The sequence below is a fragment of the Fulvia fulva genome, chromosome 4, assembly GCF_020509005.1.
Source record: "Fulvia fulva chromosome 4, complete sequence".
Lineage (NCBI taxonomy): Eukaryota > Fungi > Ascomycota > Dothideomycetes > Mycosphaerellales > Mycosphaerellaceae > Fulvia > Fulvia fulva.
Window position 1 is genome coordinate 4487938 of NC_063015.1, and position 17923 is coordinate 4505860.

The window sequence follows — 17923 nt, forward strand, 5'->3', positions numbered from 1 at the left end:
ATATGGCGTCGGCCCAGAGAAGCCGAAGACGAAGCCTACATCAAAGCATAAAGCCGTCTGTCCCGACTTTTGACAAGGCGGTTCTTCAGCAGCCTACAGTACTGGACGCAGTTGGGCCTACCAATGCAGCCATTGACGACGGAAGTACGCGTCTTGCTACTGCGCAGGTTCGACTACTAGGCCACCGGAGGTCGCTTTGGAGATGCTGAGCTGATACGGATCCTATGATATGCGCCACGGTGCTCTACCGTCTTCTCTTGTGATGTGTAGATCAGGCAGTATCCTTGCCCTGCCTACGGCACGCTTCACCTCTTTCCTTTCGATGGCCAGTGGTGTCGATATCATCGATGCGCTTCGGTGTGTTTGGCGAGCCGGCTGGACTTGCTGTCCAGGCTTGGGTCGTGTGGATTGTCTGCAGTCAAAATCAGGGCCATTTGACCAAGTGTAGTATTTGAATGGGCAGTTCTGACGCGCACTGGGTACTGATGTTGACAGCGTGAAGAGTGAACAAGGGGGAGGACATCATCAAGGTGATCATGTTGCTCGCACGGGTCGTGCCGCATGCTCATCCCTCCTGCCGCAATAACCGACTCCATCTCCTGCTATCAACAACATTCGATTGTCAACAGAAAAGCTGCATCGATTTAGCTTGTATGATTCTTGGGCATCTTGTGCCGTGTTCTCCCAATGCTGCTCCTGCTGTTCGACCATGCAGGCGAAGACTCCGTCGTGCTCGTCTTGGCCCGCGAGAGAACAGAAAGAAAGATTGACCGGTGCTCCAATGCTGGAACGCCTTTCAAGTTTATGTAACAGCTAGACTGATGTACGTGGGATGCGATACCGTCCTTCGGCACCTACGCCGCTATCGACCGACCAGGCTGCCACTGAGATGAAGAATCCCAGTGCTTCCGTCTGCATACAGTAAGTGCTCGTCAATCAAGGTGCTAACTCTGCGGACAGTGGTCGGTCGGCATTATTTCTGTTTCAATGTCAGTGGATTTACGTCATACGACTGAGAAGCACCTACAAGATAGTAAGCGGCTCCAACACACTGTCCTTCTTCCGTGGCTGGTCCGTCTTCGAAACAGGCGACTCTTGCTGTTTCCTCAACCGAGGCCGATATTTCTTCAAGAACCTTTGCAGTCTTGTCTGCTTGGACCTCTTCCCGCCGCCAGTGACCTTCTCGTCCACAGGCTTCGAATTGTCGGAGCTTTTATCGACCTTGGGCAGAAACCTTGCGAGGAGTCCGTACGAAGGCACGCGATATATCCTTCGCTTCGGCTTCACGGGTACGACTGTCTCGACGCTGTAGTCTGAAAAGGCCGAAGAGAGTTGTTGACGGTGCGCTTCCGGTGAAGCGGCCGAGATGGCTACGCAATATTGCGCAAAAGACAGGCCGGGCAGGTCATCCGGCGCTGTGGTCGATGGGCGACACGTTGAATATGCAGACCTGGCTGTCTGCTGGCCGGCCCAGATGTCATCGGGTTGAGGTGGCCGCAGCGCTGGCGATGTCGACGTGGGGGGCTCGAGGTCGTTGGCCTCGAGGGTACCGAGGGCGCTGAGGCACATGCGCCCCGGGTTGGAGCCATCAACCCCTTCGGCCGACATTATGGAGTCGTGATGCCTGAAGATTCATGATTCCCGCTGCAAGGTCGCGATGGCCATGCTCGTGGGCGACTGCGCATCGTTCGATAACACGCAGCTTCGAGATTCGGTGGCGTGGTAGTGACCAACTTTCATGCCGGCCGAGTGCCAGACTTGACCACTCCGAGTTGCTACAATTACCTTCCTCCATCGCACACGGTCATGGTCCATGGAACTGCCCCTCTCGCCCGCTCATGAGCGATAATGATCTCTGGACCGCTCGTTTGAAGAGGAGAGGGTCAGAGCAGCCGCAAATCGTAACGCATTCCGGAGACAGTCGACCACACTGGCTGACAAGTCTCAATCCGAAGCACAGGACACCCCATCGCAGCATCCTGATGATCTCGCGCGACGATCGCAATCGCGCATCACCAACACACTGGAAATGACTCAGTCCATGGCCTTGGCGGGCCCATCGCTCGCGCATGATCATGCAGACGAAGATGAAGCAGTGATGCTACCTTCACCGGAACCATCTGAGGCCTCCAGCTCTCAACGGGCCAGTCAGCAGCAGGACGACTCTCAGCCACCAGCTGCGCAACAGAAGAAGGACAAGCGGAAGTCGATGTTGAATTGGTTCTCTAGACTTAGCTTCGTGAAACGCGACGAGTCGCCACTGTCCGTATCTGGTCCGGAGCACCCTACTGAGGATGTCGTTGGCATGGAGCCACCTGCCTCCCATAACAAGGCAGGCAAACGCAGATCGGTTGCAAACATGCTTTCAGTCACACGAAGCTCACCCAAAGCACCCGCACACCCCAGCACACCGAATTGCCACGTCCAATTTACTGACCTGGTCTCACCCAAGCGATTCTCCAAGCGTCAGTCCGTGACCGACCTTCTCTTCTTCCGCTCCCATCCCTCAGACAAAGGCAGCAACGCCAATAGCTACAACAACGACAACGATAACGGCGAAGGTCCAAGCTGCCACTCAATCGGCTTCCCATACTCCCAACAAACCCGGAACAACATCCTAGACGAAGAGGGCAAACTCCCAGAGCCCGAACTCGGCCCGCGAAACTTCAGGCTCGACATCCGATCCAGTATGCTCGCCATGGCCGAAGCTCACAGGAATGACCCAGCCGAGAGTCGCGTCACGCGCAATGTCGCGCTGGCGTTGTCACGCGCGGCTACCATCCGCCAAGCCGGCATGGCCGCCAGGGGCAACGGCCAACAGCCAAAGCGGTACACTAATCACCTGGACAATGTGAAGCGTCACTATCTCGCGCGTGAATCGTCGCGCCCCGAGCTGCCTCCGTCAGGCAGTGCAGGTAGAGATGTCACGGCTACAGGTGGCAGGGAGCTAAGGAGGGTTCGTCTTAACTCGGGAAGACTGGTGTGGTTGCCGAACGTACAGCCTGATCAGATGGGTGGACTGGGTATGCCGACCGACCACGTGGAGAACGTGGTCGATGAGGCGCGTGAGCTGGAGAGAGCTGATGCACTTAGGAACTTGCTGTTGGCGAAGATGGAGAGGGACCGGAGATATGGTGAGTCAATGTGAAGGGCAGAAGGCATCATCCGTCTGAAACATGCGTGCTGCATCTCCCTCTCACCAGCAGTTGCTGAGACACTGGGACGTGGTTCTCGAATATGGCTAACACCCTTGTGTTTAGGGGAGAACGGTGAGAATGGTGGGAACGATGAGAATGGTGGGAACGATGAGCATGGTGGAAACGATGAGAATGGTGGGAACGATGAGAATGGTGAGGATCACGGCGGTCCAAATGGTGCGATGTGATGTAATGTAAAAAGGCAAGGGGTGAGAGGATTGCCAGAATGACAAACACGGTACGTAGGAAACCCAATCTTTGAGTGGCGCAATGCGTGTTGACCAGAAAATAGTACAGTAGCAATGCGATGGCTCTCGGACCTTTGAGTTGGGATGTTGGAATGTGTTGGAAATAGCAGCGGTAGTTGGGGAGTTGTGTCGTACTTGGTAGATAGCACCATGTCACCGTCTCCGTAGACTTCTCCTGACATCACAAGTGCTGTGATGCTAATGCTACTGATAAGCCCTGCTGATGCTCATGCGATGGGACACACTAGGAGGAAGCTATGAGGACGTTCCGTTGGCATATATTGTGTGCCACGCCTACTTTCGATCGTCATGATCTCGAGGGCTTGAGTCAGTCGGGCTCCAGCCATGGCACTGCAGCCGTGAAGTACTTCGTGATGTTTTACGGACTCAGGCAGCGGTGGAGCCACTCTGTTCGGGCATGGCAGACAGCAATCACCATGGAGCACAGATAAAGTGAAACCGAAGCAAGAGGTGCAATGGGCTGACAAGCTTGGAGATACTGGTTGAGATGAGTGTCTGAACATCAGTCAATGCTTTTCGGACCACTGTACAGCCTTTTCAACCCTCATCTCCTCCAGCCGAGAGCCAACGCTCACTGGCTACTCTTATGCACGCCTCTCGCTTCAAACTGCTTCTGCACATCTTCATAGACCGCCGCTGGCTCCGGTCTCGCATCGACCTTGACCACTCTGCCCTCCTTCTCAAAGTGCTGCACCACCGGCATACTCTGCTCGACGAACGTCTTGAATCGCTTCTTGATGGACTCCTCATTATCATCGGCGCGCCCACTAGTCTTGCCGCGGTTGAGCAACCTCTCACGCATCGTCTCCTCGGGGCAATCGAAGAACAGGGTAAACTTGCTCTTCACCACCACCTCCTCGAATTTCTCCGCCTGGTCCATCTTACGGGGAAAGCCATCGACGAGGAACTTGCGGTTGCCGTTCTCTTTTATTGCGGCATTCATGGCGTTCTCGAGGAGCTGGATTGTGACTTCCATGGGCACGATTTGGCCCTCTTTGATGTAGGTCTTGATCATGTCGCCGAACTCGCTGCCGGGTCGGTCTTGCTCTTCTCGGAGCAGATCGCCGGCGGAGAGGTGCTTGAATGCGTAGTCCCGCACCAGATTGGAGCATTGTGTTCCTTTTCCTGCGCCTGGACCGCCGAGCACGAAGATGACGAGCGCTTGGCCGTCGCCTGTGCCTGGGGAGAAGAGTGGTTGGCTGCGTTTGGGCGCGGTGAGGGCTGGATTGTCCTCCATGTTCTGTGGTATGACTGGCATCTTTGCTGCAGTTATCGAGCTCCTGCGTAGTTCGGATCGAGTTCTTTCCTCCGGCCGGGCCACTCCTTCTTATCTGCTGGGGCCTTGTCTCCTGCCGTGTATGTCTGATGGGTCACGCCTTCCCTGCTCTTCGCTAGAAAGTGGAAGGAGCCTGCGCCGAGGCAGAAGATGAAGACCAAAGGAAGGAGCGGGAGTTGTTGAGCGTTGGGCTTTCTTCGCGGAGCGGGCTTCGCTGTGGAAGGAAGTTTCGTTTGGCTGTGGAAGGTGCTTCGAGAGAAGGCACGATGGGACGTGCAAGAGGTCGACTGCAAGAGCTTAGCAGCGCGCAATGTTGGTGAGCGGTGTGACATTGTGGGAATGTCATTGGAGAGTCACGTTGAAGGTCGACTTTCTGCCTGCATGACGCCGCCAGCGTTCCAGACTGGACTTCGCCGAGGGCACCATCAATATCTCATTAATGCGCCATCAATTCACCGCCTGACACCGCCATGCTTGCATGGCCACCAACACCTTTCAGCTTGATCTCATTTCTTGCCATCGACATGACACTGTTCCATACGACGACGGAGACTGCCGACCATCGCGTGTCTATGACTACCATATGCCGCTGCTACGAATGTTCCACAGTGATGCAGTGAGAATGCGCCACAAGTCGTGCCCATCTCGACAGGACAGGAGGCACAGTTCCAGTATTGTTCATTGTTCGGACAACATGTCGCCCCAGCACCCAGACCGCCGACAGAACGACTTCCACTGGCCTCATAAACAAGCCCGAATAAAGAATTTGATATGGCCAAGTCCGGATCTACAGCTCATGGACCCGAACCGCATCTCGATCGAGGTCAAAGAAATGCTCAGACTCCAGTGCGAAATGCTGCCAGCTCAGATGCCACGATATGGAAGCAGAAAGCAACTGCGGTACGGACGCAGAGGTACGATGCACACGACTCAGCGTTCTCCTGCCTACACGCATGAGTGTGCCATGGTTGATGCAGCGCTTGTAGGTGAATGGATTGATCGCCTTGGAGCTCCCCTTCAATGGCAGATTCTGCCGCTTTGTGCAACCCAAATTGGACCACTTTGAGGTGAATGGCCATGGCACATCTGTGCTATCATCTCGGGATGAATGGACAGGACATATCTGTATAAGAGATGCTTTGCTTCTCTTCCGACTTACTTCAGTCTTGTCAATCTGGACTGCAGTCGAGTCGAGTATCATCGTGTCGCATTGCTTTCTCACGCCTTCGCATCGCCATACATTGCTGGAATACAGACTGGTCAATCGAAGGCCTCTGTCTCTGACTATTACAGATCTCGACCTGGTAGCCGATCATGGCTGTCCAAGAAAGTGCTCGACGAGATTCGGAGCGCACCACTGTCACCATACCGGACCTCTTCGTGTCTTTCATCAAGCAGGACCCGAAGGTTCGCGAAGACTACCAGAAGCACAAGGTCAACTCCTGCCAATGGCTGGCGACTCGACTTGGCATGGACGAAAAAGCGACTCGCAAGCTCGAAGCTGGCGACTTTACGTGGTTTGCCGCCGTGTATATGCCAAAGGCCATCGCCGAGCGTTTCCGTCTGGCCAGCGACTGGACGAACCTCATCTTCCACTACGACGACCTCTTCGACAACGGCCTTCTCAAGAGGGATCCGGTGCGTACCACCAAGACGGTCGAGCGCCTCTTTATTAGTTTATAAGCTTTATATAGCTACTTAGCGAGATATACTATTATAAAGCGGTAGACTGTTAAACAGGTACGAGTTGCGCAGCAGTGGAAGACGGCGGATCACACAAAAGACGAAGAAGGACCCAATGGGATAGCGTGTATCTACATACAGTATCGCCGGTGTTGGTGTAGGTAGATGCTAGGTGTCCGGATGTTTGCTAGCCCATGGGCTGGCAAACCCTAATCACGTGATCTCGTCACATGACACACCCACACCCACATGCTTGTCCTGCGGCCTGTATGTTCTCAACACTCCCACTCAGGCCACATGGTCTCCTACAATCCCTTTACGCAAGCTGGAGCTGCCTCACAAAGTTTTGGAACTGCTGGCCATTGAGGGGCTTTGTTAACCCATCAGCAGCCATGTCCTTTGTATGGCAGTAGTCCACTGCAATCTTCTTCTGCCACCAGAGATGTCTGACATAGTTATATGCAACATCAATATGCTTTGACCTTTCATGCACATGGGCATCTTTGACAAGTGTCAAAGCGGCTTGGTTGTCACCCATGAGCTTGACTGGCCTTAGCTCGTCAACAGTGCCCCTGCTTGCCCTTACACTCGGCTGGAAAGAGCTCTTTCCCACCAGTTCTGGGCACCCCATTTCCCTGAGGACAGCAGCAAGAAATTGTGACTGCTTTGCGGCTGCGTTCATAGCCATGAACTCAGCTTCCATTGTTGATGTTGTAACAGACTTCTGCTTCCTACTTATCTAGGACATAGGTGATCCACAAAGGAACTATACGTATCCCAAAATTGAGACTCTATCCACTTTGTCTATAGCGTAGTCAGAGTCCGAGTATCCCTGGAGATTGCCCCCTCCCTTTCTATACATAAGACCTAGGTCTGGGTACGACCGAAGGTATCGGGAGAGCTTCTTCAAAGCCTTTATATACTGCTGCGAGGGATCAGCAACATATGAGCTAATTCTTCTAAGGGGGAATGCTAAGTCTGGCCTTGTCATTGTCATTGGCCACATCTAGGTACCATTGTGGCTCTAGTAATCCTGTTTGTTGCACCTCTCATCCATAGGTGCCGTAGGCACTAAATGCTCGTAGCTCTCTATAGGTGAGTAGGTTGGCGTAGCCTTCTCTCTAGCCATGTTCATCTTGGCTAAGTTAGCGTGGACATAGTGTCCTTGATCAAGCTTCAAAGTGCCTTGGGACCTGTCTCTTGTAATCCTCATTCCAAGGATCTTCGTAGGTTCACCAAGATCTTTAATCTTAAACACTTTTCCAAGCTCAGCCTTAAACTACTAAACATCTAACAGCTTCGGAGCTGCAATAGGTATGTCATCCATATAGGTAAGGACTATAAGGTCTCTATCCGTATAGACAAGTAGGCATAGATCTACCTAGGACTAGGTAAATCCAATCTTCTCTAGCTTCGTAACACAGAGCTTGTTCCAGTCTCTAGCTGCTTACTTAAGCCTATAAAGGCTTCGTAGGACCTTAAACACTATGTTTAGAGGTGCTTTAACTCCTAGGGGTGGGATTATATAGATGTCTTTAAGGAGGCTGCTTTAGGTAAAAGCATTATTCATATCTACTAGGTGCATCTCGAGATCTCTCTTATATACTACTGCTATAAATACTCGGAGAGTATTATGTCTAATAGTAGGTACAAAGGTCTCTTCGAAGTCAACCCTTTATTTCTATAAAAACCCTCTTATAACTAGTCTTGCCTTAAACTTCTTAATAGCTCTACTAATCATTCTTTTCATATTAAAGACCTACCTAGAAGTAATTAGATTCGCACCCTTTGGCGGTACAACTGCTTCCTAGGTGTTGTTGCTTACTAAGGCAATAAGTTCGTTCTCGATTACCTCTCTCTATATATGTCCCTATTCGGGGTCTCCTACGGCTACCTTATAGGACTTTAGGATTAGCACTTCCTACTAATAGGCTATGGCCTACCTAATAGTAGCAAATGTATATTCTTCTACGTCGTTTAGAATCTCCTCTACCTAGCTTATTGTAGGGTCTAGATAGAACATCTAGGCGATAAGAGCCTTATAGTGTTTAGCCTTATGCTCTTTAGAGTTATTATCTCCGTCCCCCCTTAACCTCTTGTTGCCTATAACCTAAGGTGGCGCTAGGTGTTTAGATAGGTCGAACTGAACGACATCTTTTTTTTCTTTTATTAGAGTACCCTAATCTCTAAACTTCTAGTATTCCCTAATGTCCTTTAGGGGAGGGGGAAGTTATATAGATAGCGGTTGCTGTAGTGTTAATGACTCGGGTAGGTTCTATATAGATCCACCGTTATCGGCCTTCGACAGTAGTAAAACCGCCTTAATATTTTCTCCTAGCCTTCGTAACGGTGTTTCTAATAATCCCCTATCGGAAAATTTCGCCCTAAAGGGCTACCTCCTAATAGGATTGCGCTGTAGCGCTCGACTCGACTAGTTAGTAAAGGTGATACTAAGATCTATATCTCCCCCCTTCTTATTTTTAAACTAGTCGACGTGACTATACGCTTTTATAGCTTTTATGTCGGGATCCTAGAACAGCTATTGTTTTGTAGTATTTTCTAAGTAGCCTATAAACACGGCTTCTTTTCCTCGGTTTATTAACTTGTCTCTCCTCAAGCCTTGAGGTTGGGCTCTTAGGTCTATATAGACTATAGCTTTGTATCCCTAGACGCGGAAATGGTCGACTAACGGTACTTAGCTAGTAAAGGCTTCTTCTAGTAAAAGAGCAATACTATCAATGATCGGACTATTAGGCAGTCTGTTTCTAATTATAGTCTGTGCTTATAAAGCTTCTAGCTAGAACTTAACTAGCATACTAGAGTCTTTAAGTATAGCCCGGACTATGTTCTTAGAGGCTTAAATTGACCTTTCTATAGGTCTATTCTAAAGAGAGTTATAGGCATTAGTTGTGTCTATCTGAGTGCTAAACTCCTTCTCCTACTCTTTTAGTAAGGCGAGAATTTCCTTTGTACTATTACTACGGATCGTAGACAGAAAGCACCTTGACTACCGTTCTGCCTAGACCTTCTAATCCCGTAGGGCTATAGGAGCGTCGCTCCTAGCCTTCAAAGGGATTACCCACTTCTTCCTAGAGAAGTTGTCTACAATCTCAAGCCAATATTTATATCCTAGCCTAGAGACTACGCCCTAAAAAGGCCCACAGATATCAATAGAGATAAGGGCCAGCCTCTCCCCTTTCCTCTCTATAGTAGGTCCTTTGAACTTCCTTATGTTTGTAAGGGAGCAGACCTTGCAATTCTAGTGTTCAGAAGGAATAGGAATGGGATCTTTCTTATTAGTGACTCTATATAGGTTTCTTAGTAGTCCCTTACTAAGGTGTGCACATCTTCTATACTATAGCTCCTACTAATCTTCGGACTTAGTGTTAGCTATAGCGGTACCGTCACGTTCTTAAGAGAGTATACTAGTATACTATAGCTCAAGAATTTCCGAGATCGAGTAGATAAACGGTACTCCTCCTCGAAGTTTGGTCTAGACAACGGGTTTACTAGATAAGGATTTTAGTGTGAAACTGGGTGGTTAGATAGCAAACTATTGGCTAAACTAATTCCACGAAACAAGACTAACTCTAAGGCCAGGAACAAACAGGACATTTTCTAAGACAATTTGCTTTCTAGAAGGACTACCTATTACTACACTTCCTATATATATAGCTTGGTCGACGACGAGAATCACCTGTACGTGGTGTCGGCTACGAACCTCTCGTCTAGCTACGAGAGAGCCAAGTATTCTCACGCTGGAGCGTCGTGGGCGCGACGGGCGCGCAACGTAGGCGAAGCCGCGGCGAACAGAGGACTACCAGCAAAACGGGTATGAAAACCATCCGACGAGCGTGTACTCGTGTCGGGAGCGAGTCCCTCTTCTTTCTACGTGTAAGAAGGGCGCGGAACCGTGGCCTATACGCTCGACAGGACACCTCTGGTATGAGTGCAGAATTTTCACCTCCGGAGACCGCAAACCGAGCGGGCTGAGCGACGAACATTGGACGAGCGGACTACAGAACAACAACTGAGCGGACTATGCAACGGCGTCGAGCGGACTACGAAACAATCTGGTGTTTGCCAGCGGGCAATGCGGTGGGTAGGTGGACACGCGACGAAGCCTGTAAGGGCCTGTTGAACACCCGGTATGGGAACGAGGGTTTTGCCTGAGGCACTGCCTGTCCCGCTACACAACGCACCTAGTCTGACATGGTAGATTGCGACGAGGAAAAGACGATAGCCTGAGCAAGGAAAAGACGGCTGTTAGGACGGGGAAAAGACGTACAATGCAAGTGGATTAGTTCTGTGATCGGGGAGGATCGAGGGCAGGGTGATAAGGAACTTCATATTGGTTAGTAGGTGGAAACGCAAGGAGTACGCTGCCCGGCGTGGTGTGTGCCCCGAGCAAACCTGCGAGGCATGGACGGCCGCTTTCTAGAGATAGGCTGCGGTAACGCGAAGGGCGTCAAAACCTGGGGCGTGGTGTACACTGGCAGCGACGGCTGACACTGTCTGTACAGCCCGAGAGGACGGATGCGCATGTCGGTCAATAGAGAGCACTAAAGGGCTTAGGCCTATGGAGGTGGATATTGGCTTAAGGAGCAAACAGGGAGGGAGGGCGTAGAGGGAAGCTTTTGCTCCGGGCTAACCTCTCGAAACGAGGCTACACGGTGGTGCTAGATGAGTGGGAAAGCGCGGTTAAGACTTGTCACCTTATCTCGTAGCTAGCTTGCTAAATACGATTCCTTCCTTGCCAGGGACTACGGACCTCCTACTTAGGCAAGTCGGCACAGTACCCAGTACAGAAGGTCATCGCCAGTGCAGTCGCAAGGGCCCGCGAATCAGTACCAGCGCACAAGGGCATTCGACCCGGAAACGAGCCGAACTACCGGGCAAGGGACGAACAGCTAGCAACACAATGGGAAGGTGAGAAATCGTTTGTAGAGCAACTATGGAAAGAGAGGTGGAACAACCAGGTTGTAGGGCATAGTGGACGCCCTCAGCCAGCGGGACAACCTAAGGAATGGTCAGCTACAAAATCCGCGGTCAAGCACCCCCCGAAGCTCATCCACTACCGCCTTACGAGGGCACAGAGTAGCATAGCAACCCAACTGCGAAGCGAACACATCGGCCTCCAGGGGTACCTATCATGGAGGAAGGTTCCAGGATACACGAATACTAGCTGCCCCTGCGGCTATCGCTCCCAGAACGTACGGCACGCACTCCTCGTCTGTCCGAGGTGGTCGCTAGGAAGGGGGGAGTGGATGGCAAAGGCGAGGAACCGGACGATTGGGGCACTTCTTAACAACGCTGAAGACCTACGGCGCATTACGAACTGGATACTAGAGAAGGGCTGGCTAGAACAGTACCGCCTAGTAGGAGCAGTGCAGGAAGAGAGGACACGACGCAGCGCGACGAGACCGGCTAGGAGCGGGGGCTAACGGGGTAGTGACATGGACTACGTACGTTCAGAGGGAAAGCTAATCTAGACAAGGAGTAGTCGGGGGCGGGAAGGGTTTTCACCTATTCGGGTTTCCCTTTGTACATAACAATAGATATATACCTGCATAGGCCGGATAGGGTCCTAGAACAGGGGAATGACAAATCTATCTATCTATCTATATATATAGCTTATAGATAGCCACCCCTAACCTTGATCCACTTCCTCTTTTAAAGAGGCTTTAGTGTCCTAAATAGTGAATCTTAGTCAGTCATATATAATGATGCACAAGAGTCAAGCAACTACTCGGACGAGGGGTACTTGCCTTTAGCTTCTATAGTAGAATAGGCAACCTTATCAACATCATTATCTTCTAATAGTATCTTAGAGTCTGATACGTCTTCCTAGGTCGTATAGGCCCTTATAGGCTTACTAGAGGAGGCCTTTGGCTTGCGGCTCTCCTTTATCTACTTTGTTGAGAACATACAGGCCGCAGGACAAGCATGTAGGTGTGGGTGTGTCATGTGATTAGATCACGTGACTAGGGTTTGCCAGCCTATAGGCTGGCCAACATCCGGACACCTAGCATCTACCTACACCAACACCGGCGATACTGTATGTAGATACACGCTATCCCATTGGGTCCTTCTTCGTCTTTGGTGTGATCCGCCGTCTTCCACTGCTGCGCAACTCGTACCTGTTTAACAGGTTATGAGCCCGGGTTAGCAACTCGGTGTTTCACCCTCGACAAAGTCGTATTGGAGTTATTCCTCTTCAGAACAAAAGGAAGGCAGACTGGAGGCCGCACCCGCATTGCACAGGAAGCTACAGCCGCGCTGTAGGTGCATATAAGACGTGAAAGAGCCTAGTGAGGCACTGTCAGACTCCGAGTCGGGGAGCCTGTGCCAATACCTCAGACAACTGGGCGAGCTTACTGAGAAGAGTCGCTCTCCGGACATCGCGTTCGCATCGACTAACTGTTCCATCTGAGAGAGCCGCAGTGTCTCAGAAACCCCCTCTGCTGAGAGAGTTACGCTACAGTGTCTCAGCACCAACACGATCCTTACCGACCGACTTTCCTCCTCTTCCCGGCGGATAGCCATCCTCTCCGCTATCAACCTCGCGTTCGGTTTATCCCATTTCGATCCGATCGCGTACGACCGAATACATCCTTTTACCTGAGGGCAGCCAACCTGTCCCTCAACTTACAAAAAATGGAGAACGAGACTGGGTTCATAAGAAAGAGAGCAGCACCTCTTCTGACAAGAGAGAACCACGAAACATGGTTCAAGCTGATGAGAATACACCTGGTATCAAAGCAGGTTGACTGGGTCCTCGAAGACATCATCACGGACATTCCCGCTGCAACCCCATCTATAGCCACACCCTCTACATCATCGGAGTCATCCCTTCCTTTGGATCAAGCGATAAGGAAGGCATCGTACAGACGGCACAATGCAACGGCCCTGTATGAGATGTACATCTGTCTGTCGACAGATGACCAAGAGATGACATACGAGATCCGGCATGCGAAGGAGTTGTGGGAATGGGCTGAAGCTAAATATAAGAGAAGACTTCTCGCTACTGGAAGAAGTTTGCTTCAGCAATACACCAATTTCGTGATGACAGAAGACCAGTCTATAGATGACGCCTGGCAGGAGCTTAGCTCAATTGCAAGGAGGGCTGTTTCAATCTCGCCTCAGTTCCAAGACATCAAGACTGAGGACAGAAAGATCCAGCAACTCTTAGCAGCTCTGCCAGACTCATTTGGCTCAATTCGCGATGCAATTGATGCCCAGGTGAATCTCTCACCACAAGACATTCTTGCAATTCTTAGGGAGAAGCAAGAATCAATGATTCATCAAGGGACAGCCATGTTCGCTAAGAAGGGTTTCCAGGGCAAGCTCACGTGCCATCTCTGCGGTGGTGACCATTTTATGAGCAAGTGCCCACACCTTTCTGCAGCTCAGCAGGCTGTTAGGAACAAGGACAAACTAGCTAGGGTTACCTACCCTGCTAAGAGACAACCGTCACCACCTCGTAGGAGGTCATCATCACCAAACCTTCGTGATGTCCTCAAGGTGATGACGGACCTTGCAAAGCAGATGAAGGAGAGCCGCAAGCCAAAGGCCTCCTCTAGTAAGCCTGCAAGGGCCCATGCGACCCAGGAAGACGCATCAGACCCTGAGATACCATCAGAAGATGATGATGTTGATGAGGTTGCCCATTCCACTGTGGAAGCCAAAGGCAAGTACCCCTCGTCCGAGTGGTTGCTTGACTCTTGTGCATCATCACATATGACTGACCAAGATTCACTATTCAGGACACTGAAGCCTCTTCAAAAGAGGAAGTGGATCAAGGTTGGGGGTGGCTATCTACAAGCTACACATATGGGAAGTGCAGTAATGGGTGGTCCTTCTGGAAAGCAAATTGTCTTAGAAAATGTCCTGTTTGTTCCTGGCCTTGGAGTTAGTCTTGTTTCGTGGAATCAGTTCAGCCAACAGTTTGCTGTCCAACCACCCAGTTTCACCCTAAAATCCTTGTCTGGTAAACCCGTTGTCCAGACCAAACTTCGAGGAGGAGTACCGTTTATCCACTCGATCTCGGAAATTCTTGAGCCACAGCATGCTGGCATACTCTCTCAAGAACGTGACGGTACCGCTATGGCTAACACTGAGTCCGAAGATCAGTGGGAGCTATGGCATAGAAGATGTGCACACCTTGGCAAGGGACTGCTAAGAAACCTGCATAGAGTCACTGACAAGAAAGATCCCATTCCTGTTCCTTCTGAACACCAGAATTGCAAGGTCTGCTCCCTTGCAAACATGAGGAAGTTCAAAGGACCTGCCACAGAGAGGAAAGGGGAGAGGCTGGCCCTCATCTCCATTGACATCTGTGGGCCTTTTCAGGGCGCAGTCTCTAGGCTAGGATACAAATATTGGCTTGAGATTGTAGACAACTTCTCTAGGAAGAAGTGGGTAATCCCTTTGAAGGCCAGGAGCGACGCTCCTGCAGCCCTACGGGATTGGAAGGTCCAGGCAGAACGGCAGTCAAGGTGCTTTCTGTCTGCGATCCGCAGTGATGGTGCAAAGGAAATTCTCGCCTTGCTAAAAGAGTGGGAGAAGGAGTTTGGCACTCAGATGGACACAACTGATGCCTACAACTCTCTTCAAAATGGACCTGTGGAAAGGTCAATTCAAGCCTCTGAGAACACAGTCCGGGCTATGCTTGAAGACTCTGGCATGCCAGTTGAGTTCTGGCCAGAAGCTTTGCAAGCACAGACTGTGATCAGAAACAGACTGCCTAATGGTCCGATCATTGATGGTATTGCTCTTTCACCAGAAGAAGCCTTTACTGGCCAAGTACCGTCAGTCGACCATTTCCGCGTCTGGGGATGCAAAGCTGTGGTCTATGTAGACCCAAGAGCCCAACCTCAAGGCTTGAGGAGAGACAAGTTGATGAACCGAGGAAAAGAAGCCGTGTTTGTGGGCTACTCAGAAAACACCACAAAACAATGGCTGTTCTGGGATCCCGACATGAAAGCAATAAAAGCGCATAGTCACGTCGACTGGTTTGAGAATGAGAAGGGGGGAGATATGGATCTTGGTATCACCTTCACTAACCAGCCGAGTCGAGCGCCACAGCGCAATCCTGTTGGGAGGAAGCCCTTTGGGGCGAAATTTTCCGATAGGGGATTATCAGAGACACCGTTACGAAGGCCAGGAGAAAATATTGAGGCGGTTTCAACACTGTCGAAGGCCGATAACGGTGGATCTGTACAGAACCTACCCAAGTCATCAACACCACAGCAACCGCTGTTTGTGCAACTTCCCCCTCCCCCAAAGGACATTGGGGAATACCAGAAGTTTGGAGATCAGGGTACTCCAATGAAAGAAAAAGAAGATGTCGTTCAGTTCGACCCATCCGAACACCTAGCGCCACCTCAGGTTGCAGGCAACAAGAGGTCAAGGGGGGACGGAGATGATAACTCTGAAGAGCATGAGGCTAAACACCATAAGGCTCTTATCGCCCAGATGTTCCATCTAGACCCTACAATGAGCTGGGTAGAGGAGATTCTGAACGACGTGGAAGAACATGCATTTGCTGCTGTTGGGCAGGCCATAGCCTATCAGCAGGAAGTGCCAATCCCAAAGTCCTATAAGGCAGCCGTAGGAGACCCCGAATGGGGACATATGTGGAGAGAGGCAATCGAGAACGAACTTATTGCCTTAGCAAGCAACAACACCTGGGAAGCAGTTGTACCGCCAAAGGGTGCGAATCTAATTACTTCTAGGTGGGTCTTTGATGTGAAAAGAATGATTAGTGGAGCCATTGAGAAGTTCAAGGCAAGACTAGTTGCAAGAGGGTTTTCACAGAAATATGGGGTTGACTTCGAAGAGACCTTTGCACCTACTGTTAGACATGATACTCTCCGAGTATTCATGGCAGTAGTATGTGAGAGAGATCTCGAGATGCACCTAGTGGATGTGAATAATGCTTTTACCCAAAGCAGCCTTCTTGAAGACATCTATATGATCCCACCCCCAGGAGTTGAAGCACCTCCAAACATGGTGTTCAAGGTCCTACGAAGCCTTTATGGGCTTAAGCAAGCAGCTAGAGACTGGAACAAGCTCTGTGTTGCGAAGCTAGAGAAGATTGGATTTACCCAGTCCCAGGTAGATCCATGCCTACTTATCCATACGGATAGAGACCTTATGGTCCTTACCCATGTGGATGACATACCCATTGCAGCTCCGAAGCTGTCAGATGTTCAGTGGTTTAAGGCTGAGCTTGGAAAAGTGTTTAAGATTAAAGATCTTGGTGAACCTACGAAGATCCTTGGAATGAGGATTACAAGAGACAGGTCCCAAGGCACTTTGAAGCTTGATCAAGGACACTATGTCCACGCTAACTTAGCCAAGATGAACATGGCTAGAGAGAAGGCTACGCCAACCCACTCACCTATAGAGAGCTACGAGCATTTAGTGCCTACGGCACCTATGGATGAGAGGTGCAACAAACAGGATTACCAGAGCCACAATGGTACCTGGATGTGGCCAATGACAATGACAAGGCCAGACTTAGCATTCCCCCTTGGAAGAATTAGCTCATTTGTTGCTGATCCCTCGCAGCAGCATATGAAGGCTTTGAAGAAGCTCTCCCGATACCTGCGGTCGTACCCAGACCTAGGTCTTATGTATAGAAAGGGAGGGGGCAATCTCCAGGGATACTCGGACTCTGACTACGCTATGGACAAAGTGGATAGAGTCTCAATTCTGGGATACGTGTGGTTCCTTTGTGGATCACCTGTGTCCTGGATGAGTAGGAAGCAGAAGTCTGTTGCAACATCAACAATGGAAGCTGAGTTCATGGCTATGAACGCAGCCGCAAAGCAGTCACAATTTCTTGCTGCTGTCCTCAGGGAAATGGGGTGCCCAGAACTGGTGGGAAAGAGCTCTTTCCAGCCGAGTGTAAGGGCAAGCAGGGGCACTGTTGACGAGCTAAGGCCAGTCAAGCTCATGGGTGACAACCAAGCCGCTTTGACACTTGTCAAAGATGCCCATGTGCATGAAAGGTCAAAGCATATTGATGTTGCATATAACTATGTCAGACATCTCTGGTGGCAGAAGAAGATTGCAGTGGACTACTGCCATACAAAGGACATGGCTGCTGATGGGTTAACAAAGCCCCTCAATGGCCAGCAGTTCCAAAACTTTGTAAGGCAGCTCCAGCTTGCGTAAAGGGATTGTAGGAGACCATGTGGCCTGAGTGGGAGTGTTGAGAACATACAGGCCGCAGGACAAGCATGTAGGTGTGGGTGTGTCATGTGATTAGATCACGTGACTAGGGTTTGCCAGCCTATAGGCTGGCCAACATCCGGACACCTAGCATCTACCTACACTAACACCGGCGATACTGTATGTAGATACACGCTATCCCATTGGGTCCTTCTTCGTCTTTAGTGTGATCCGCCGTCTTCCACTGCTACGCAACTCGTACCTATTTAACATACTTTATAAGGTCCGTCATCACCTTAAGGACATCACGAAGGTTT

General features: G+C 50.6%; 3 protein-coding genes across 3 annotated transcripts; 1 reads left to right on the forward strand and 2 right to left on the reverse strand.

Annotated features, from left to right (window-relative positions):
- Window positions 1–936: 936 nt before the first annotated feature.
- Window positions 937–1608, reverse strand: CLAFUR5_04951 (uncharacterized protein; the record flags this gene model as incomplete). Its single annotated transcript, XM_047904099.1, has 2 exons — window positions 937–979; window positions 1028–1608. The coding sequence occupies 2 exons, from the start codon at window positions 1606–1608 to the stop codon at window positions 937–939; spliced, it is 624 nt and encodes a 207-aa protein (XP_047760937.1).
- Window positions 1609–2029: 421 nt separating this feature from the next.
- On the forward strand, window positions 2030–3385 carry CLAFUR5_04952 (uncharacterized protein; the record flags this gene model as incomplete). The annotated part of the gene is made up of 2 exons (XM_047904100.1): window positions 2030–3134; window positions 3261–3385. 2 exons carry the CDS (start codon window positions 2030–2032, stop codon window positions 3383–3385), a joined length of 1230 nt encoding a protein of 409 aa, XP_047761052.1.
- A 652-nt stretch (window positions 3386–4037) lies between these two features.
- On the reverse strand, window positions 4038–4724 carry CLAFUR5_04953 (Uridylate kinase; the record flags this gene model as incomplete). The annotated part of the gene is made up of 1 exon (XM_047904101.1): window positions 4038–4724. One exon carries the CDS (start codon window positions 4722–4724, stop codon window positions 4038–4040), a length of 687 nt encoding a protein of 228 aa, XP_047760938.1.
- Between the last annotated feature and the right edge of the window lie 13199 nt (window positions 4725–17923).